Genomic DNA, 24417 nt, shown 5'->3' with positions numbered 1-24417 from the left:
CAGAAGTGAAAACTTGAATATGAACGTTGTGCATTTTTGATATTTTTGAATGGTCAGAGAATAATTTTGCACGAATTGCTTTAATTATCAGTATAAAAGTACTATCATTTATGTGATAGAATACAATATTTATTTATTGCGCTATCGTACACAAACATGAAAATTTATATTACATTAAATACGCCGCGCACGCTGTCTACTCTCCATCCGTCTTACAAATGTTCGATCAGGTCACGTGTCCTGACGCGAGTTTAACATTATTTACCCATTCCAAAAAAAGTGTACAACGCCGCTAAAGAAGTTTTCACTTCAAAAAAAAACGTGTGGCACTCAGGGACTGGCGCGGTAAAGTTATTGCATAGCATTTTTTAACAACTTATGCAATTAGGCTGCACCGGCCGCGCTTACGCTACGTCACCGATCTCGTCAGAGAGATGTGAATACGCAGTATGCGTTCTGTCCCACTCTAACGTACCTGCGCTACGTCACCGATCACGCGAGACCGATATGAGACGCAGTAGGCGTTCTGTCCCGCCCTAACGCGTATTGGCCGCACCTATATTACTTCATCGTGTGTTAGGTTTTTATTTTCGTTACGGAATTTCTCGATTCGGTCGCCGCGCTCAAAGCCATGCAATAGCTTTAGTTATGCTCAAGCAAAATACTCTATCAAAGTAAAAATAAAAACTAAGATCACATAGGAATAAAGCGACGGTATGTGTGTATCACGTGATCCCAATGTATTGCGAAACGGATATTGCAAACTATATCGAAATGGGGTTGAAAAATCTCAAGTTAGCTATTGCTCAGGTAAGGCTTAGATGATGTCAGTCTTAGGATGAATGGCATAGGTGCAGAGACTGATTAAGAGTTCTGACCGCCCTAGGCTATTTATCAGGATGCGCCCCCGCCAGGTGACAGGTGTATTACGGCCGGTCTAAAAAGTAGTATTTATATTAGTTTTGACTTTGTTTACTAGTGTAAAAATTTTAGCATGGTTCTATAAAAATTTACAGATCTGCAAGCGAAACAAACGCTGTCCTTTCATTTGCACGACTTGTAACCATTTTTAGCTGACCGTACACAAAAGCCAAGCACCTCACAAATTATACGACCAAAATCATGACAGGCTACCAAGTTGGAAACCAAATCAATGTCGTATTTGGCCACATTACTCCTATTGGCTTAGTTTCTATGGACAACTTAGTTGTTGTGGTTAATAACTATAGACGTGGTCATCTAGTGTGTGATGTTGCTTCGACTTTAAGTTATTTTTAAAATATTTACACTTCTGTTGCTGTCTTTAAAAAAGACGAGAGGTATCAAAAAAGTGAAACATTTTGTCAACTGTTAAAAAAATTAAGTAACAAATTATTATTAGCTTATACAAAAGGCATTTTTCTTGCTTTGGCGTTATCAAAATTTTCCACAATTTTTCCAAATTTAATAGCTTGTAAAAAGTCACTTTTCCGACGGCGGAGTGTGGAGCGCAAGTAACTTTTTACTCTTTTAAGTGCTGAAAAAGACCTTTGCCGCTGCAGTTGGTCACTCATTGTCAAAAAAATCTTGATATTATCTCCACATTCGGGAGCATATCTGAAATATTAAAACTTTTTATTAACTGCAACAGACCCTTTGGGGTTCTGGCAGAAATATAGGCCTTGGTGTTAGACTTTAAAAACTGTGCCAAATGGACGCATTCTTCTGCAAAGGTTTCTCCTAAATCATTTAGTTAGTTGTTTTAACTCCTTTGCTTCTAATAAATCCACTATTGTCTAGTTCATACAGTTACCTTAAGAAACCAAACGTTGTGTTTACTGTATTATGATTTTTGTACGTGGTCACTTCGCATCTCTTGATTGCCTCTGATTCAAAATTTTTAAACTCTTTTTCGCCACGCAACGTATTAAGATAAGCAATGTCTTATAAAGAGTAACAACGTCAGATAAATCATCAGAACTTGCTTGTAGCTGTGTACTAACGATTTGAAATTTTACGAGCATAGAGTTCCAAAGGCACAACATATTTTGATCTCTTTACTTTGATTTTTTTCGAGTTTTCGACAGATTTTTAGTACCATCGATACTAAAATTTGCCATCTGCTTGTAGATCCAGTTTACAGTTTATTTAGTGTGTTGTCGACACGTTTGTGTAGACACGATTTCAGTGCGCCCCCCTAGATCGTCGCGCCCTAGGCTGCAGCCTAATTAGCCTAAGGGTTAATCAGGCCCTGCATAGGTGATGGCAGTCTATTTGGCAGGATGACAAATTGACCGAGCAAATTACGCACTACAACGCTTTCACTGTGGGTGTACCTAAAAATAAAATGCAACTGACTGCATCATAATCTAAAGCCTATATGTAGATTTTTAGATACTATTTGATGTGATAAATTTATTGTTGTTACATTTTTGACTAATATTGCTGATCTAACTTATATAACATGTTGAAATCTATTAGTTTAGTGTTTACTCTATAACATAAAGTGCCGGGCAATAACGAATATGTTTATGTTATAACTACGTGACCGACGTTCAGTGTTAATAAATTTTTGCTAATATTGTATTTCTAAGCAGTGTTATTCTATAAAGTATATTTCTGTTAGCGACGATATTTCACAATATACCTAGCTCTCGGCTATACGAGCTCGAAGCAAAGCCTAAAATTCTTCAAGCTTTCGAATTTTCTAGAATTTTTGAAGTTGGTAAAAAATATATTTAATTCACGAGCGATGCAATTTTGATACCTATTTTTAAAATTGTATCTATTACCCATATCAAATGATTATTATAAAAAAACTTTAACATATCTTTTTGGAAAGCATAAATCAGTGCATATTTTGTTAACAATGTTTTCGATACAATATTAAAAAACTGATTGTAACATATCAAACCGAATCATCAAAGATGCATACATATCTTAAACATTAACTGATGAATTAATAGTTTAACTTTATACGTTTTTTTTTAATATTTTGAATGTCAATTAAAGAAACCTGTGGTTTGGATGTGAATATATTTGATTTAAGACGCAAATAATATAGAATTGAAATATTTTTAAGCGAGTTAATATTTATTTAAAAAGGTTGTTATTTTCCGGTTTAGTTGAAATGTTTTCAACATTGTAAACGTCAAGTTATATAAATAATAAAATTAAATCGCGTTTGTAAAACCATATATCGATTTTAACAATTACTTTGCCGCTATAATAATTACTTTGATACCCTATATCGCGCTGTCATAGTTATTCCCACCGTTAAGGCTACATACAACTCGATAACACTACTACTACTAACTACTACTCATAATGACCTTGAGCCAAGTCAGAGGCTAGACTGGTCAAGGATCTTTCCTTTAGGTTGAGAAAACAGCAGCGCTTTTCTTCCACAATATGTACAACGTCTATAAAAGAAAAAAATTGCCCTCGTGTCCACCGCGGGACAACTTAACACTCCTCAATAAATATGCGTTTTGCTAACGTCAGTTTAGTCCGCTTATGAATGAGTCCTTTTAATAATCCCAGTTTGTATAATGTTTAACATATCCCAGATTGTCCTATTGTAATCATATAATGTTAAACCTTATAAAATGGTTAACCAATTTGATACCTATTCAAGAAAGATGATACTATCGTTTGGCCATAGGTTCTAAAAGGTGTATGCAAACAACAGAGTCTAAAGCTGGATATCATGAGAAAAATACGTTTCAAATTGGTTGATATATTTTATGGGTATATAAATCTTATTGTCTGTCTATAATATATTGAGTGTTGATGGTAAATAAACGTTTAAAATGCAATTTGTCTTATTATTTTAATCATTAAAGCAAATCATTTAAGATCTCTTTTAACCTACTATTCGAACTCGACGATGTAAGTACAACCTATTCCATTTCTACAATACAAAATCGACCGCCTTCCTGGCTTTTTGCTATACATCACTCTTTTATTTTTTAAATTACAGTACCCTAACCCTTACTCATCACAAATTGCGAAAATTGTTCGACTCCGACGTCTAGCAAACTATTGAGAACTTGTTGACGCTGGACTGTAGGTACGAGTAGAAAACTCAGCAAAAAGGTTATCTTTCCGGAACGTACAATCTCCTATTATCGCAAGTAAATAAGCGCTTTCCGTCTAGTTATTGAGTATCTTCAAACCAAATTTGATTAAAGTTAAATCTAGTAAGTCATACAAAACTTCTTAGGGTAAAGGTAAGGAAAGAAGTTGCACTTTCTTTCATGTATACTAAGGTTCTAAGGAACTTCTTTTGTACCTTTTCGATCTTTATCCTATAGTAATATTGCACGGACTGGTTACAGTTTCCGGCGAAACAGAAAATTTTTAGGATTATAAAAGGTTGACAACATTTTTCTATATATTTTTTTACTTTTGTATAAAACATACGAAAAATGAAATCCTGAAAACCTCCCAAAAAAATATTCTCACAGTAAATTTTAAATTAAAAAAAAATTGTTTTAATAAAACTATATAAAACAGAATATCTTTGCTTGCTCACTTCATTGAAATTCAGAGTACCTTTATACGTTATTTCAAGTAAACTAATAAGGTAGTAGGTTAAATAAAACACCAATAATATTTTATTTTTAATCCAGTCATAACTATTACAAGTACTGTCAGGTACAAAAATAACTATTACAAATACCTATCTAAAATTACAGTGCAATAAAACATTTCATTTTCTAGCTATTTCATACATTATAAGACATAAACCACGCGAAAAATCACGGATTATTTGAATGAACATAAAATTAAAAAAAAATCAGAATAGCTAATCAAGTTTTCAATGGAAAGTGATGATCGTTTTTTTATGATAACTGTCCCTAATCCCAAATAATTATGTTATATCTCACCACTGAAATTGCACCGTTATAACTAAAGTACTCAACTGTCTCTTTTCATCACAGCATAGAATTAATTTGACAGAAAGAGACGAAGTAGTTTAGTAATTCGGCGGGTTTTTCATTAAACAAAACCTAATTTACTTGTACGCTTATACATATACCTGGTTATCATAAACACAAAGTAGTAAAAATTCCGAATTGCTCAAATAATAACTTTTTTATGGAGATTTTCATAATCTTACTAAAATGTTACAATCGCTTGAAGGTTGTCGACGTATTTGTATATATTAAAGAAATAATTGGTACTCGTTTTATAAGAATAAACAAATAAAGTTATATGCATAAATTAACCTACTATACTATATTGCTTTTAAGAACACAAATTTGTAGGTTTACCTCAGTCAAAAGTTTACGATTGGTGTTTTAAAACTATTAGCAATTTTAATAATTACTCTAACAATTAACTAAATGTTCTCGGTAACCTCTAACAGTTTGTCAGTTTCGATTTTTTTCATTTTCTTCGCTTTGATATCTGCCATAGTCTGTTCAATGGACCTTTGATCCTTCTTATTTTCACTCGGGACTTCGCCGTAACTCTTATTGACATTCGTCTTCTGAGCCGCGTCGAGAGCTGCCTCCTGGCCAATAAGATGAGCATATTTCTGTTTATAGAATGTTCCACTCAATTCGTCATTGTTTTTACGCTTCTTTCCCCTTTCTACTACGTCTTCTTGCTGAGCAAGTTTATCGTATTCTCGTTTTTTTGCCATTTCCAAAGCTTTTTCCTCATCCCAAACACCTCCATTTCTCCTCACCGTAAGTTCATCCTCAGATGGGCCCTTGTCTTTTAGATAAATAACTGAATATCGGTCAATTCCCTCTTGACCAAAAGAAATAACTTGAACACCCGCCGTTTCAGCAACATCTCGTATCATTGATCTGTACATTTGATCCATTGGATCAAATTGTAAGTGTGGTTTTGTACCATCTTTAATGAAGTTACTGATCTTGTCTTCTACCCGCTGTCTAAATTTATTAATCATTACTTTTTCTTCTTTGTGTTTTCTTTCACATGCTTCTTTGTGGTTTCGCATAGCAGTTTTTTGGGCCTCACTCGCAGTTGGTGGCTTTTGCATAGAATTTAAGATAGATCCTAATAAATCCATTATGAAATGACGTTATCTTGACAGAAAGAAGTGTAAGCAAGTATTTCAGGAATTCTTTTATTCCAGGGGGTTGGGAATTTAAAGTTATCCACAAAATGTGCTGTTTCTAATTGTTTAAATGATAGAACCGACAAAGATGTCTCTACTTGAGCAGTGACTTGACCGCCAAATGTAACTGATTCTGTTGAAAACAGCAATATTTGTTTTAGAGAAGGTTGAAGTGGTGTTCCTCGCACTAAAGGTGTTGTTTGATTGAAGTCAATAGTCCTGCAACTTTCATGTAGAATTTTGTTTTTGTGGCAGAGTTTATCAAAATTTTCTTCTAATATTGAACTGAAATGAAAAAGTTTATAACTTAAGTATTTTAATTGATCCAATTTTTAATGTTTAGGTGAATAGGTAAGTCTTAATCCTAAAAAAATACTAGGAAGAAATATAAACACTAATAAAATTCACTATAAAACAAATTCAACGCAGAAAAATGGAACTAAAAAATATTTGAAAAAAAAAATACAAATGCAACAGATTTTATAATAAAAAGCATTATACAATATCAGAAAATTAGCTACTTCAGAAGTATAACAATTTATTATTCTGTGTGTAAAATGAAATGTTTACCAGTTTGGTTATCTTTCGTTATTATCATTCTCATTCAAGAGTTTTCGTAACACTGAATACATTTACAGAATTAACTATTTTTTATAAATATTAAATATCCTATTAAAGAAACCTAAGATTGCAAGTTAACATTGTCAATCTTGACATGTTATATCTGTTGATGTATTAACTGTTTACATTTAGGCTTAAGTGTTAGTGCCTTAATTGAATATGCAATTATTATTTCATCACATTTACGTTTATATATATTTTTATCAAATTTAGCTTGACCAGACATAAAACCCATTATTTTTTCAAGTTTCAATAGACATAACTTTGTAATACCTCTTATGTTTTAATAACAGTTTTTGTAAGTCACAGCTGAGTCCAAGTCCATACATGTACAAATAACATTATAAATATATTGTGATTTTACTTACTATTGGTTTTGAATTTCTAGAATTTCAATATTAATAAAATTATGAAGCGTTGATAGCAGTTTCTTTTGAAGTCCCACAAATTCTTCCAAAGGTGTATCTTTAAGTTGTGCTCTGGAATTATTACCAATAAAATTGAAAACATGCATTTAATCTCGATGGAAGGGTGTAAATAAAGGTGTATGTAAATTGTAAAGATATCATGGCAATGTTAGGAATTAAAAACATCGTTTTTTTTTATATATTTACTTACTCTTTAATATTGGTGCAGCGACGAATTATTTTATTTATGGAAACAGCGTTGCTTTGGCAACTTTTCAAACACGTTTTGGATGTGTCGTAAAAATCTTCTAAAAACGAGAAGAAGTCAATAATTTGGTTTTGTATCTTAGCTTCCATTACTATTGCCCAAAAACATTCTGCAATAGAATATGCAGTTATTGCTCTAGTTAACTATATAGGTATATTTATAAATGATATCTATATGAAAGAAACTGAAATAGTGATAGGAGTTTTTTAGAATAACGCTAACGAAAACTATAAACAATTAGCGGCGACCATTGGCCACATGATATTTGACAATTAATATTTTATGTTCAATATGACAGATCTTTTACTGCCAACTTCAATTGTCAATAACTATCTCAATATTTAATGCCAATGTCAAACATTTCTACGCAGCGATTTATAAAATCTGAAATTAAAATCCAGTCTGTATTGTCTATCTCCGTGGTAGTGCATGTCGAATGTTGCGTCGGATTTCTCTTTTCAAAATAGAACGTGTTTTTTTAATTACTTTACAGTGTATTTTTGTTTTTACCGTGAAGGAATCGAATAAAATGTGTTTTTACTGTGCATTTTAATTTATAAGAATTTAAATCTATCGCGTATTAGTGATTTAGTGAAAATGAATGGTAAAAAGCGCTGTGAAAAGGGAACTTTCTCGCCAGACGGAATGCGAGCCGAAATCTTAAATCCATTTGTGCACAAGTTGGAGCTAGACAACGCTTATGATAAAATACGCGTAAGTTAATAAAGTATTATTATATGATAATTGAGAAAATCCTGTGCAAATATCAATGCAATAATATTATTGTTACGATGTTCCGCACGCGCAATGCGCAAACTCGTGTGAGAGAAAATAAAACGTAGGAAATTAATCATGTTATAATATAATATATATTTCACGTTATTATATTGATGATCGGACTACTTTTCATTGATAATCATAAAATTATAATCTAGTTGCCTATTCAATATTTCTAGTCGGTGATTATAATAATTTGTATTGTGCTAGGTAATATTTATCTTCAATCGATCTTCAAGATTAATCTTTCCTTTTTGTACTTTAAGAAGTTAAATCTTTAACAAATACTAAAACGTGTTTTGGCTATGAAGTAGACTTCTTTTAATTATTAATAAAAAAAAATCGGTCTAATTTTGCTGCTTTCATAGAGTTATCATTTCTCTGATACTGACAGAACCGAGTATTAATTAAGGGCGGTGTAAATATTAGATTTATCTTTTAATTCACAAGGGAATGCTTAAAATTCAATTAAAATAAATACTGAGTTCATGTTTACTTACAAGTATTTTTGCGGCATAATCTTGCCAAACAGGAAATGAATGCAAACGTAGTCAAGATCGATATTAACAATAAAGAAAACTATAAATAACTCTAGTTTAAGAAAATCATGTACATTTAGAACTAGACTTCTGTTACCGAATTACGCAAATTAACTAAATGGGTATTTTTTTTAAACCATTCGTTAAATTATCTGATACTACGTAGTAATAAACATCTTTTTTCTTTATAATAATTTCATTCTTCTGGCTCCTAGTCAATTAAGTTGTAGTTCTATCCACTAGTATAGTACAATTGACGTTGTATCCAGAATATATATTGTTCTATAAACTATTGACAGAAAATGCATCATAATACTCACCATTAAGGATATGGGTTTGGCTTTTACGTTCTTGACATTATAAGGGGTTGATAGTGGTACATACTCATAATGCATTTCACTTCAAACCACATTTCCCCTATCAACTTGTCATGACGCGGGCTTCTCTTTAGCTATTTCTCTTTAGTCTCTGTATATTGGTAATAGTGAGTTGCTTAAGGCATTATTTAATGGCAGTAGTTTCTAAATTCTCCCATAATTAAAAATAAAAATAAACAGTGACGCTACAACCCTATTTAGGCCTGGGCATCAGATATCTGTAACTATTTCATTATCATTCGTCAATCTAATAGGCAAGTAGGTGATCAGCCTCCTGTGTCGCTGTTGACGCTGTCGACTTTTGGGTCTAAGGCAAGCCGGTTTCCTCACAATGTTTTCCTTCACCGTTCGAGCGAATGTTAAATGCGCACATAGAAAGAAAGTCCATTGGTGCACAGCCGGGGACCGAACCTAAGACCTTAGTGATGAGAGTCGCACGCTGAAGCCACTAGGCAAACACTCCTGTCTCCCGACCTTATTGGACCATTTATTATCCAAATAAAAAATGTGCGACGTGGTTCCAGCGTGGTTCTTTTTTTTATATGGATGAAGTTCTGTCGGTACTAACTCAGGTTTACTCTTGCGATACAGGCGCTTACAAAAAGTATACCTATAATGATTGTACTTTAGACTTAGTTCTGCAGCCTACGCGGTTAAAAAAATTCGCTCACTAACTGATGTCGATACAGCTAGACTTGTTTATTTTAGTTACTTTCATAGCTTAATGACTTATGGCTTATTATTATGGGGTCTTCTGCTATGTCGAAACTATTTTCATCCTGCAGAAGAGGGCTATTCGTGCAATCTATAATTTAAAATGTAGGGAATCTCTTAGAGATAAATTCAAGGAAATTAATATACTTACCTTTCCCTCGCAATATATTTATGAAAATATTATGTATGTATACATAAATAGTGATAAGTTTACTAGATTAGAACATACGCACAATGTTAATACACGGAACAAACGCAGGCTGCAATTTCCCCGTACTAGACTATCTAAAGTTAGTAATTCTTTTTTGGGGAAAGGCATACTCTTCTTTAATAAAATCCCAGAGGCTCTTTTATCTCTGCCTTTCAATAAATTTAAGAAATGTATTAAAGAAAAGCTGTGTAAAAAGGCTTACTATAAAGTTAACGATTATCTAGTTGATAAAAGGGCCTGGGACTAGTGCTAGACAGGCTACTTCTAATTAATTGTCGATATTTGTTTTAAATAAGAGTGTTGTTTGATGATTTGCTGTTTTAAAAGAGTACCGTAAAGTAAGTAAAGAGTAGTTTTTGTTTTTGTTTTTTTTTTTTTTTTTTTTTTTTTTTTTTTTTTTTTTTTTTTTTTTTTTTTTTCGCGACTGGCAACTCTGGTAGTAGGTTGTAAGAAAACAACCTCTACATTTAATTTTAAAAAATAATAATTTTAAGGCTTTAAATTTAGTTAAATTAGGGTAATATAGTTAAAAATAAGATTTGTGTATAATATAAAGTGATTATACAGTGTTTTTTGTCGCGAGAACTTGGCAAAACAGGGATCTAAAACTGGCTGTCAACTTAACGCCTTAACGGTAACGTAGTTTAAAATATCGTCAAACCTGGGGAGTATTTTGTTCTATTTAAGTTATATTTACTGACTACATACGATCATAAAATACTGCTCAGTTTTTGGAGCTACGTCCATCACACATTGGCACGGTTTATGTCTCATTTTGCTTGACAACTAGTGGAAGCAAAATCGACGACGAAAACATTCGCCCAGACAATAATTAATACTACATAATTTACTTGACAAAATAAGAACATTTTGTGTATTTAGGTTTCATTATATGTTAATAGGTAATAAATAGTACAACCACCACCACTCACACATAACAGTTATATATACATACCTTTTTCGCTTGTTCATTGCATACAGTCCCTATTATACAATATGATGACTCGCAGAGGCTTGGCTTTGCAAGAAGAGTCTAAACTTAAATTAGCACTGACTGAATTGCAGTCTTGCAGGGATTTATGTACCCAGTTAACAAGTGAAAGAGAAGAAAATGAAAAAGAATTCTTAAGTGTGCTGGAAGGCAACCGAAAGCTCAAAAATGAAATGTCCTTGCTATTTCAAGAAAATAATTCACTTAAAGATCAGTGTGTTATGCTTCAGCAGGAATTAAATAAACTTGATAGTTATGGTAATGAGTATGAAGTTGCTTTGCAGCGCATAAGAAGTCTTGAAAAACAGCTATTGGAGGCTCAACAATATATTAATAACCTGGAGGCAGTCTCACAAAGTGTAAAAGATACACACACAAACATTTTATACAATACATTAATCCATGATTCAGGTTCTACACCAACTCATCATGTAAAAAGTTTAGGTAAAAACAAAATAAGAAAATATATTAAAATTAATAAATACATTAAAAAGACACAGAAGCTAGTAAAACAATATAGAAATGTAAACAGTGTGGATTTAAAAGTTCAAAACACAAAACTTCAAAATGAACTTGACTTGCATTTAATTGAAACTGAAAATGCTAAATTAAAATATGAATCTGACACATTAGATTTAAAAACAGAAATTTTAAAATTACAAGAACTTACAAACAGTCTCACTTCTAAATTTGAAGAATCACAATGTATGGTAGAAAAATATTCTTCTGCAATGGAAGATCTGCTTCAAATTTCTAATTACACCGCAGAATGTTATGAGCAATTACAGAATAAAACTTATGGTTGCAATTATAAAAGCCTCCAATTACCACAGACATCACAACACACTCACAGCCTCACCTACACCACAACAAACACTCAGTTAAAGGAAAAAATTAAGGCAAAAGAAAGGAATTTAATGTATTCCGATGAAATGGGTAAGGACATGGGTACTATTGTACAATTAAATGACGGCCAAACATTTATAAATAGCTGCTATCCCAATGCCACATTTAAAAACATTGTGAAAAATCATATAATCAAAAACAATGATAAATGTAATAATTTAATAATTTTTATAGGGAACAGGGGAAATGTAAATAAACATGATCTTTTAGTATTATATGAAAAACTTTGTTGTTTAGACTCTAAGAGGATTGTTATGTTTACATTTCCCTATAGCCAAAGCTTTCCTAAGGAAGAAAATGACACAAGATATATTCTTAATCAAACATTGCATACATTGGCAATGTATAATGATAAATTTTGTGTCATAGATACCAATAGGTATACAAAAAAGTTTTTTATTACAAAGGGTAGATATTATTACCTACCTGCTTTCTTAAAAAGACAGATAGCTGTTTCGCTATCATATTTTATAGAGATGACAGCCAAGAATTTGGCTAGACCCCTTGCTTCTATTGAGCAAGCATTAGATTATAAGACCTTGGAAGAAATTCCAAATAATATTTATTTAAATTAGATAATAGGACAACAGAGCACCACTCTTGCAATAATAAGGTAAGTATATTATGTGATAAAATTCATTCCCAAAAAATTATTGTGGTTCATCAAAATATACAGGGGATGAAAAATAAAGAATTAGAAATTGAACTATTCTTGAATAGTCAAAAAATAGACTTTTTGTGCATAACAGAGCACTGGCTAAAAAAATATGAAGTTTTGTTTAATTTTTGTAACCACAGGGTTGGTAGTGTGTTTTGCAGAGAAAATGCAATTCATGGTGGCTCATTAATCCTAATAAGTAAAAAACTTAAATGCAAAGAAAGAAAGGATATTATCAGCCTCTCTGTAGAACTAACTATTGAAATCTCCTGTGTGGAACTGGAGCAATTCATTGTTGTATGTCTATATTGTCCTCCATCAGCTGTCTATAATAATGTTGAAAATGTATTAGAGGAGATATTGTGTAAATTAGTAAAGTGTAATAAAGGGCTAATTGTGTGTGGGGACTTTAATGTCAATTTACTTTGTCATTCTAATTCAAGTGTACGCATACTTAGTCTTTTTCGTTCATACAATTTAATAAATCAATTTCATTCACCCACAAGAATAACAGCTAGCACCGCAACTTGTATAGATAACATATATAGTGACATAGCCCCTTTGAATGTTTGTATTTTCAATAGATTTAAATCTGATCACACTGGTCAATGGTTTGAATTCCAATTAAGGAAACAAAAAACATGTAAAAAGAAGAAAATTGTGATAACTCCTATTACAAATGACCGTTTGGACAGATTTAGAGAAGCATTGGTCTATAGAATGCCATTTCTGTGTGGCAACTCATCCCCTAATAATTTATACAATACTTTTTTTGGATCATTTATTGATGAATTCAAGAAAGTATTTACTCAAAAGACTTTATTGGTCTCTGAGAAAACAAGTTTCTGTGACTGGGCAAATGAGGAGTTACACAGGAAAAGGTTAAAATTATATGAAATCTATGACGAAATGCAATATAACACTAGTGTGGAATTTAGGGAATATGTTAGGTTGTATTCAAATAATTTCAAAAAAGATTGCAAAACTGCAAAGTCTCAATATTTAAGTTCAAAAATAAAAAATAGCATGGATAAAGTAAAAGCTACCTGGAAAATAATAAATGAAGAATCAGGTAAAACGTCTGACAAACGAACTGATTATATGTTAAAAGTTAAAGGGAAGTTAATAAAATCTGACCCAGAGGTAGCTTCTTCTTTTGAAGAGTTCTTTACAAATGTACCACTAAATACGACCAAGTCCCTAGATTCTTCACCTGCTGCTGCGATCTCATTGCTAGAAAAATGTGTACCTGAATGTAATATTAAATTTCAGTTTAAACATATAACTTGTAATGATATCGTTAAAACTTTTAAGCTTATTAATTTAAAAAAAAGTAAAGATATATGGGGTATGTCAACAGTCATTTTAAATTCCGTTATTAATGTAATAAGCTCTGAATTGTCTATAATTTTTAACAGCTGTATCGATTGTGGAGTCTTTCCGGACGAAATGAAATTAAGTAAGATTACACCGTTGTTCAAGGCAGGTAGTGAGTCTGATCCGTCAAACTTCAGACCTGTTTCCGTGCTCCCTGCGTTGAGCAAAGTTTTTGAAAAGATAATGCTAGACCAGCTTTCTTTACATTTTAATAAAAATAAACTCTTACATAATAAACAGTATGGTTTCACTAAGGGTCGCTCCACAATCGATGCCGGTGTGAAGTTGATTTCGGACATATTTAACGCCTGGGAAGAATCATATGATGGAGTCGGCGTCTTTTGTGACCTGTCAAAGGCCTTTGACTGTGTTCATCCTGATATACTCGTTGGAAAGCTTCAACACTATGGCGTTGATGGCAAAGCTTCCAGCCTGATGAATTCATATTTAAAGGGAAGGATCCAAAGAGTTCATGTCAATGGAGTTACCTCTCCGGGTTCGCAGGTATCAATGGGCGTCCCCCAAGGATCGATTCTCGGGCCTTTCTTATTTCTGATTTACATAAATGACCTCCCATTCTTTGTCAACGAAGTTCATGAGATGGTATTGTTTGCTGATGACACTTCACTTCTATTTAAAGTGAATAGGAATAACGTATTATTGGACGATGTAAACAATTCTATCTCTCGTATAGTTAACTGGTTTAATGTAAATAACTTATTGCTTAATGAGAATAAAACAAAATGTATTAGATTTACAACTACTAGCGTAAAGCGAGATATTGGTAACCTGAAAATTAAGGACAGTGAACTAAACTTTGTTGACAAAACTGTTTTTCTAGGCATAACAATAGATAGTAAACTCCAATGGGGCCCACACATAGAGACTCTTTCGAATAGGCTGAGCTCTGCAGCATATGCAGTAAAGAAAATCCGACAGTTTACTGATGAGGACACGGCTAAAATTGTGTATCATAGCTACTTTCATAGCGTTATGTCGTACGGCATTTTATTGTGGGGTGCTGCTGCAGAGGTTCAATCCATATTTGTGCTGCAGAAGCGGGCTGTTCGGGGTATTTGTTGTGTTTCTCCGAGGGAGTCGGTACGGAATAAGTTTAAGGAATTAAATATTATGACACTATCTGGTCAATATATTCTTGAAGCCTTGTTGTATGTCCAAAAAAATATAAACGATTTTAAAACAAATGGTGACTTTCACCAGTATAATACGCGAAATAGAACTAATTTGAGTGTACGACCAACCAGGCTCCAAAAGATAAATCACTCCTTATATGGAAATTGTATTCGTTTTTACAACAAACTCCCAAGCGCAATTAGAGAATTATCACTAAATAAATTCAAAGTCCTCGTTAAACGAAAATTAATCAACAAAGCTTTTTATAAATTTGAGGACTACTTAAATGATCCTAATCCTTGGGATTGAATTGCTCCAGTTCAAACAATTTGTATGACAATACTTGGCGATTAAAAAGAGTGGCGGAAAGTTTCTTGCCAGTTCTTCTTACCCGCTCTACGCCCTTGACTTGCGAACTGGTAGTAAATGTAAATTTACGATTAATTTAACTTGACTATTCAAAAGTGTACTTAGTTACCTACTTGAATAAAGATATTTTGAGTTTGAGTTTGAGTTTGAGTTTACCGAGAGTTTTTTACGCCGGCTTTTTCTCTCGGCCTACACCCTCTGTCTTCTTTGCCGATGAGTAGGGATGCCTACAAATTCAAATTTAATGACGTGGAATAAGTGATACATGTATCTTGTGTTCCATAATAAATATATTTTATTTTTTTATTTTATAATATGAATGATTTGAAAAATACGAAAACAAAGCTTTGAATTTCATACATGTCTCTTGTTCTAGTTCTTTGTTAACATAAAATAGTCCCTGATGTGTATTAGATGTGATCATTTCTAAAGTAATGGTCAAAACAACTTTCCCCGTTCGTGCCGTAAGTGAACAGTTTCCCTCGAGAACATGCAGGTCATGTGTACAGAGTGCGTGACATTGTTTTTATGACATTTCTTGTTTTTTAGGCTTGATTAGGTTTTTTTTTGAAGTGAAACTTCTTTTGGCGCATGAGGGTAATATTTTTACGGATGAAACGAAATAATAATAATATTAGCGTCACGATGTGCAGCGTTTTTGTCGAAGAAAAGAGAGAGTGCTATTGAGACCGATTGAGAGAGGGTGAGAAGGGCGAATTACCTTATAGAAATTCTATTTTTAAAATAAAAATTTCGTAAAGAGAATTCAGAAATATTACTATTTTATGTTTAAATCTATATATATAAAAGAAAGTCGTGTTTGTTACAACACTTATAACTCGAGAACGGCTGGACCGATTTCCATGGTTTTTGATTTGTTGGATTTGTTTCCGTCCCGAATAGCAGAATAAGTAAAATAATAAATAATAAATAAAATATCGGATAAGTTATCGAATAACAATAAATAAATTAATTAATTTTACGAATGCAAAAACCATATGGTGCCATCTGTTGACAAAACTACGCATCATTTTACGTCGAATTCGTGTCAGTTCAAGAAATTCCGATCTTGAGGTGAATGAGGAGATGCATAACCATGCTTTGATCCTGATCAAAAGATGTTGGATATCAGAAAGTGCTTAACATGCAGTATCGCCATATTGACGCTAGAGAGAAGATGCCTAATGTGTAAAACTGCCATTCTTCTTTCGCAATGGCAAGCAATAAAACATTTCTGTATTTGTAAAAAAGTTGTATTAATGTAATACTTAACATTAATGAAATCCTAAAATAAGTTAAATTAAAGTAACAACGATATTATAAGGTTGTAGGGCGGAACGAAGTTAGCCAGGTCAGCTAGTGTAAAATAATTTATTGAAATCTCAAATGACGAATTGTAAGTTAAATGCCACGTGTTTTTATTACCGAAGAAATAATTAAAAAAAAATTAAATTTATAATTTGTATTAATTTTCGACACATAATATTTTAACATTAAATTCATAACATATTATCTTCCTTTTTCCCTCCCTCTAAGTCTCGGAAATCTAACGTTTAAGATTTGTATAAATATGAACAAGACTTAAAAATTAGTTTGCCAAGATGTTTCACTTATTTTTTATCCCAAAATTCTTATGACCCCTATGGAACATACCTACATAATTTTTTATTTAAAAAAAAAATATTTACTTAAGAAAGTTTGTGGAAAAAATTACTAGTAAATTGTTAACGAAACACAGTAAGTATATTTTCAATTCATGAAATTCAAATTACAAAAAAAATTTGATACATTTTCGAATAGCCTTAGCAATCAAATTGCCCCCCTGTGGGGCGTGGGCGTTGGAACCCTGTATTAGACAGTCCTCAGTTGAAAGTTGAGTAATTTTTATACGAACATAAGTACGGTAACTTAGTCTAGTTATTTCCGTCAGTAGGCTAGTGGGAAACAGTTCAAGTTCTAGAACCTTCGAGGAAGCCAAGTCGAACACTATTACAACATAACTCCGATAGAAAATCGACGCGTACTTTCTTTTGTTGCGTAACGTTTACGTGATGAGCATACTCAATTCATACTTTAATACAAATGTGATAATAACTTCAATATATAAAAAAATCAGTGGCGCTACAACCTTTTTAGGTCTGCCCTAGATTTCTGTATCTGTTTCATGATTTGTCAATCTAATAGGCAAGTAGGTGATCAGCCTGTGCCTGACACGCTGTCGATGTTTTCAGTCTAAGGCAAGCCGGTTTCCTCACGATGTTTTCCTTCACTGTTCGAGCGAATGTTAAATGCGCACATAGAAAGAAAGTCCTTTGGTGCACAGCCGGGGATCGAACCTACGACCACAGGGATGAGAGTCGCACTCTCTTCTCCATTACGATTTCTAAGCCAAGTTAATTCTGGTCGTAACTTATTCTTTTAGAGAACATAACAAGTTGTTCTGATACTATTTATTTTGTATCGGATATTTTTATGTTATTTAAATAAAAACACAACTTTTTGTATTTGTAACGAGAATTATTGTTAGTAGTAAATAATGCATACATACTCCTGGGTTGATTCAAAATAAAAAATGGTACTATCACCGTTATTCCATCATTGTAGTACAATAATTAGTAAACAATAGTCGTCAATAAACTAAAAACTAACAAGTAGTATTTAAGCAAAGCATTTTATTGTAAAACCATAAAGAAAAAAATGTATATACAATAATATACTGTATATTAATAAAGAGCAGTGTTGGCCTAGTGGCTTGAGGGTGTGACTCTCATCCCTGATATCGTAGGTTCTATCCCCGGCTGTGCACCAATGGACTTTCTTTCTAAGTGTGCATTTAATATTTGCTCGAACGGTGAAAACATCGTGTGGCTTGGCTTGAGACCCAAAGATGAGTTGTGTCAGGCACAGAAGGTTCATCACCAACTTGCCTATTAGATTGACAAATGACAGAAGTCTGAGGCCCAGACCTAAAATGGTTGTAGCGTCACTGATTTATTTATATTATAAACGTAAATTGTTTAAAAGCAGCAAAGAAGTTGGCAAATTACTGTAATTTTAAAAGTGAAATACGTTGAACGTTGGCCGATAGTGCAGTGAAGCTTTTTAGTTTTACTTTTTCTTGGTATGTGAAATTGTTTTGAAGGTCATTACGTAATATTTTACACGATCGGAGTTGGATTGCCAGATGTTTTAAAAATAAAATGCATCTGAATATTGTTTTTATGTTAAATGTCACATTAATGTTATTTTGTGCATCAGAATGAGTTTTAACCTTAATAAATATTATATTTAAAAATTACTATAACAAAAAACAATAACTAACCCTAAAATATATTATTAAAAGGAGTCCCTTTAGGCAAGGTTCCGAAGATACTGGCAGTGTTCCCACTTTGAATAGTTAAGACTAATCCTTTGTCCGTGGTAGCTGCTTGCTCTTCGATCTCCTGTGATGTCCTATTGTTTTTGATTATATGGTACTAATAACGAGTCGACATTGTAAGGAAATAATATGAAAGTATTTTACTAAAATATCAAATTCAAATTAATTTATTCATATAGGTAATGTACACTTATGAACGTCAAAAAAGAGATATATATATATATATATATTAAATGATTCTAATTTTAGATTTACTGCCAGTTCTCAAATCAAGGGCGTACAACGGAAGAGAAGAACTGGCAATAAACTCTCCGCCATTCTTTTTAATCGCCAAGTTGTTTGTTTTACACAATGTTTGTAAGGAGATGCAACCATTCCACCATGGTCCACATGACATTTTAAGTAATTAATAATAATAAAATAAATTAAAAACAAAGATTTGTCCTCTATCATCTTTATAAGTAGGTAATCATAAAAATCAAGTGTACAGTATTTACGATTTCTTAATCTACACAGTAATAATAAAAATAATTAAAAATGAATAATAAAAAAAGAGTTTGGTCCCTTTGGTAGAGTACATATTTTAACGCTGGCAGCATTTCCTCGCTGTATTGCGATACTTATTCGTTGTGCGAGGAAAGCACCAGCTTTGGGGTCACCGGTACTATCTACCAGGTGCCAACTTAAATATTTAATTAGCCTAAGAGTTTCTACTCCAAAAGGAACATAATCGAAGTTGGAGAAAAGACTTATATTTCGACCTGTCAACATCATTTATCTAAAAAAATTTGAATTTGCCGCGCTTTTTCGATATCTTCTTTCATTAGCCAGACTCTAACAATGTTATACATGTCGAGGGTTGCCACCTTATTTGCAATTAAAGTACATTGGTACCTACACAAGAAAAAGTAAATAGTATAATTTATATTTTTTATTATTTTATTTAAAAATATATTTGTATTGCTTTTTTGCAGTTAGTGATAAATTAGTATCTCGACTAAATTGCACAGCATCTTTACAATCTATATTTTAACATTGATTCCGCGCCAATCGATAAATTCCGTTTAACGCAAAAATATTGACGACTAAAGAAATCATGCTGCATAAAGTATTTTCGTGTACTTTATTGTTCTCATAAAGTATAGAGTACCCGATACTTTATTAAAAAGTACGGGTGGCAACCCTATACATGTCTCCTAACCTAACCTAAAAATCGAGGATGCCCTTATCACAAAAACTACTAATCCGACTTTAGTCAAACGTGCTACCTAAGTTGGATAGTATACGTATAGTTAATAAAGGCCAATTTCTCTCTTTCAGACGGCAATTTTCACGGTCATCCTGCTACCGTTCCGTGTGATCGTCATTTGTTACCTGATCGTGACCGCCTGGTTCCTGGCCTGTGTCGGCCTGTACGGCCTCAGTGAAGACGACCTTAGAAAAAAACCTATGACAGGATGGAGAAGGTAACATTTTAATTTTAATTGTCATACGTTGACAGTTTTAAAAGGTATTACAGATACCGGCAAACTTCTTGAGCATTAAATAGAGGGCGCATCGTACGGGACTCGCGGGACACAAACGTCGACTGATTTACCAATCACGCGATCGACACGTCACTCTTCCGCCGCTGCGCACCACCGAAGTGATACCTAAAAATCGCTTCTGCGCATACAAGGACATTTGTTCAAGATGTTTGCCGGTATCTGTACTTAGATTATACTACAGACTACTAAAACTCTCAGAACATAATTTCTTAAGGTGATCAGGCCTCTGCATCTGATAGACCCATGCCTATAGATCTATGCGGCATGTGCTGTACGACCAATGCTTCTTCTTTCTTCACTGTACGAACTGATAATTGTGTACAAAGTACAAACTCGAATGAATTACCTCTGATCGCCTAACATCTTGGCGAATACAATTTAGAATGTACAAATAACGTTAAAACATAGAAATATGTTATGTTCACTACTTGATTGTTGTGAAAGTTAGATGCGGTCTTCCGGATAAAATATTCCACGGATGCTGGGGCACGTAACACTCTTCTGTACATCAGACACTTACCAAAGTACTATATAGCTACTACTACTACTGCTAGTGCAAGAGCAAAAATTTCTTTAGCAGACAAGTTAGGGGTCGTTCAAGTATTACGTATTATTATTATTATTACCATAGGGGGTGGGGGTTCTTTGATTTTCTTATTTGGTGATTACGTCAACAGTATGTCTAGTCAGTCTATGCTTGAAAACGAAATGCATTTTCAAGGATTCATATAAAAAATAATACGCTTATGTACTATTATTTTTGAGAGCTTTGCTTATTTTTGCTGACAAGAGGTGGGGAAGGATAAATTGCAGTAAATCTGATTACGCAATACTTGAACGGCCCATTAGAATGAGAATGAAAAATTTTCTAAGAAAATCTCACATATTGTTATTACATAATGATAACTTTCCTTCCGGTAAGCTATGCTCGCGTGTAAGTTATATTATAAATGGTTAAATGTCAGAGTTTCATTAAATCGACGAAATTCAATGCTATTTTGTTTGGTAATTGTTCTTTCTTAAATGCTACGTATGTCAAGATACAACGCACCCAACTGTCAAAGGACTATAGCTTTTTGACAGATGTGTTATTTCATTCTTATTGTCTCTGGAATTCCGAATAGAACTTAGTCTGATCTGTGGTGTAGATATATTGATTCTGCACTTTATTTTGGTAAAGATATCTATCTATATACTCAAGCAATCGTCAATATATTCATGTAAATACTAAATATTTTTCATAGAGAAAGCTGTTCGGTGTGTATGAATCATATCAAAGTATTATTAATTTATTTGGATTGTATGAAAATCTGGGTTTAGATTACCCTAAAGAAAGTTAAATATTTTTTCGCGTATCCAAGATGGCGCATAATGTATGATAAGTGCGTGCTTATTATAGCTTTTATTTAAATCTCGTGTTCTTTATCTTAAATAATGTACGTCATAAAATATATTAAGCACAGACTAACTAACGTATAATAAAATTGAAATTGGAACTTTTGAATTTACTTTATTGTCTATTGTACACAGATTATATTGCTATTGTCAATAGAATGCGGTTAAGCGATATCGAAGTTTCGATTGTGGCATACCTCAGGATTAAAGCCTGCAACGCTATTTTGATTACTCAATCTAACGCACTTGTAGCGAGACCTACAATGTACAGTTATGATCACTGGGGTAATTAGGTACCCCGAACGGGTATCAACCTCAAACTTAGCCACTGGGTCTACACCAGTTAGTGGTTAGACCGGTCAAGGGAGGATCCCTTTAGGTCGGAGGAAGTGCAGCACCTTTCTTCCTCCTCACTCCTATTAAAAGACTATTTGATATTTTCGAAGAAGGTAAATGTCTGGCAATTTGACGGCTCATTGGTCTAGTAGTTAGTACCCCTGACTGCGATTCCATGGGTCCCGGGTTCGATCCCCAGCTGAGACAAACATCGATGTTATGAGCATTTGGTGTTGTGCTTAGGTCTTGGGTGTTTAAATATGTATTTATATGTCTATTTATCTATAATATGTATGTATATCCGTTGCCTAGTACCCAAAACACAAGCTTCACCAGCTTAGCATGGGACTCGGTGTGAATTGTCCAATTAAAAAAAAATGAGTAAAAAAAAAATATTGAAAAAAAGGCTTTTGGTAGTTTTGCAAATACATAGGTTATATTATCGTTTCGTCAAAACTTTGAAAGCTATCAATAATTATTAGATAAATTTAAATAAAATTACAAATAATTACAAATCTTGAACAATTGAATAAAGATTCAAGGTAAGCAACTGCATAATGCACCTTTATAAAGGTTAGGCATATTTCGTAACTATCTTAAGTTACCTACATATTCATAAAAAGTAAGTCTTATTGCACCGTCTCAATGTTACCTGTCTCTTTTTATCACAACGTAGACACATTTTGAGAACAGAAACAGACGAAATACTACTCTACGCTGAGTGCGAGTTTTGTTTTTACGAATAAGGGGATTTTCTTTAGTCTATCAAAGGAAATAAATTTCTCTTACTACCTTATTTATGGGTAAGATTCAGAGTCGAGAATTTGATTTTTGAATTTCGATACATTACGTTTGACCATTATTATTATATAAACAATATATATATAATATATATATATATATACGTATACTAGCGGTCCCGACAGACGTTGTCCTGCATGATATATCAAGTGATTAGGATATTAAACAAAGTATGCCAGTACCGACTTAAGCGCCATCTGCCGCGCTTATTTGTGAATCTAAACCATCCAGGGCTCCTCAATAACGCAACGTTTAAAGAGAGTTCAGTGACATACATACTTACAGTAGAATAATATATATATATATATGAAAGCTATCCTATCTTTTAAGTTAGATCAAACTGCAAACAGTGTGCAAATTTGATTGAAATTGGTTTAGTAGTTTAGGAGTCCATAGCGGACAAACAACGTGACGCGTAATTTATATGTATTAAGATATATAGAGTCTGTATTTTGTTCTCCGAAAAAAAAAAATTCAAAAATCATTTAATCATATAGGTAACACATTGTACACTTATGACTTGTCAGTAAAGAAGAACTTATCTAGTGCGGAAAATTAGTTCCATGGTATTAGTTTTCTGTCTGACCTTTAAATGACTAGGTCATAACACGGAGATTAATATTTTAAATTTAAATTATATCCTATTGTTATCTGTAATTTTTTGTTGATATGTATTATTACACCTTAATGATTTTAGTTTACGTTATCTTCTGTCAAATTTTTACTCTATTATTTTGGGCTAAAGGACTTGTATATAATTTAGATTTATATTTTTTTAAATATACTTACAGCTAAAACTAAATTACAGTCTTATATTTCAGATTAAGCAAAGCATCGGTTCTATTGTATCAATTCAATATGTATTTTCTATAACCCCCAAGGGAAGAAATGAACCCAAACCCGAAGGTGTCTTACAAATTGCCTGAACTCTTTTTGTCCAAAAAATGTTAAACTACAGAAATTTGACATATGTCATAACTTTTAGTGTAAGAAATTTTCTTGATAATTATTCAATATAATTTGTTTTTATTATTTATATACATGTAATACAAATTCTTCAAAAGGCTATACTTACAATCAAGTATACAGTATTCACAATTTTCTTAACCTACAAAGTAATAATAAAAATTATTTAAAAGAAAATCAAAACAAATTTAAAAAGTTTGGTCCCTGTGGCAGTGTACGTTTAACGCTGGCAGCATTTCCTCGCTGTATTGCGATACTTATTCGTTGATCGAGAAAACCACCAGCTCTGGGGTCACCGGTACTATCTACTAGGCGCCAACTTAAATCTTTAAAAAGCGCCTGTGCACTTGAACCCCACGGCCCAAGAGTCTCTACTCCAAAGGGAACAAAATCGAAGTTGGAGGAAAGACTCTTATATTTGTGCCGTTTATTATTTATCAATATAAATAACATTTACTCCACAAGTTGCGAGCCCTTTACAAAGCATTTGTCTCGCATGTGAATAGTTGTTGGCAATGACTGCATACACGTGAATGAAGGGGCAATTAATTATAAGAATCGTTGACCG

General features: G+C 32.8%; 2 protein-coding genes across 3 annotated transcripts in view; one reads left to right on the top strand and one right to left on the bottom strand.

The window, feature by feature from the left end:
• Positions 1-4591: 4591 nt before the first annotated feature.
• Positions 4592-7644, bottom strand: LOC125057358 (sperm-associated antigen 7 homolog). The gene is made up of 3 exons (XM_047661009.1): positions 7316-7644; positions 7066-7176; positions 4592-6361 (listed from the first exon to the last, which is right to left on the bottom strand). Exon 3 carries the CDS (start codon positions 6026-6028, stop codon positions 5327-5329), a length of 702 nt encoding a protein of 233 aa, XP_047516965.1. The 5' UTR covers positions 6029-6361; positions 7066-7176; positions 7316-7644; the 3' UTR covers positions 4592-5326.
• Positions 7645-7761: 117 nt separating this feature from the next.
• Positions 7762-24417, top strand: part of LOC125057159 (lysophosphatidylcholine acyltransferase) — a 52762-nt gene continuing 36106 nt past the window's right edge. For both annotated transcript variants that reach the window (XM_047660658.1, XM_047660657.1), the window contains exons 1-2: positions 7762-8086; positions 20125-20270. In XM_047660658.1, the coding sequence (XP_047516614.1) occupies positions 7970-8086; positions 20125-20270 (263 nt within the window). In that variant the 5' untranslated portion in view covers positions 7762-7969. The remainder of the gene's footprint in view (positions 8087-20124; positions 20271-24417) is intronic.

The sequence above is a fragment of the Pieris napi genome, chromosome 16, assembly GCF_905475465.1.
Source record: "Pieris napi chromosome 16, ilPieNapi1.2, whole genome shotgun sequence".
In the NCBI taxonomy this organism is placed as follows: Eukaryota; Metazoa; Arthropoda; class Insecta; order Lepidoptera; family Pieridae; genus Pieris; species Pieris napi.
Note: the sequence above shows the minus strand (reverse complement) of the source record. Positions and strands in the feature narration are given on the sequence as shown.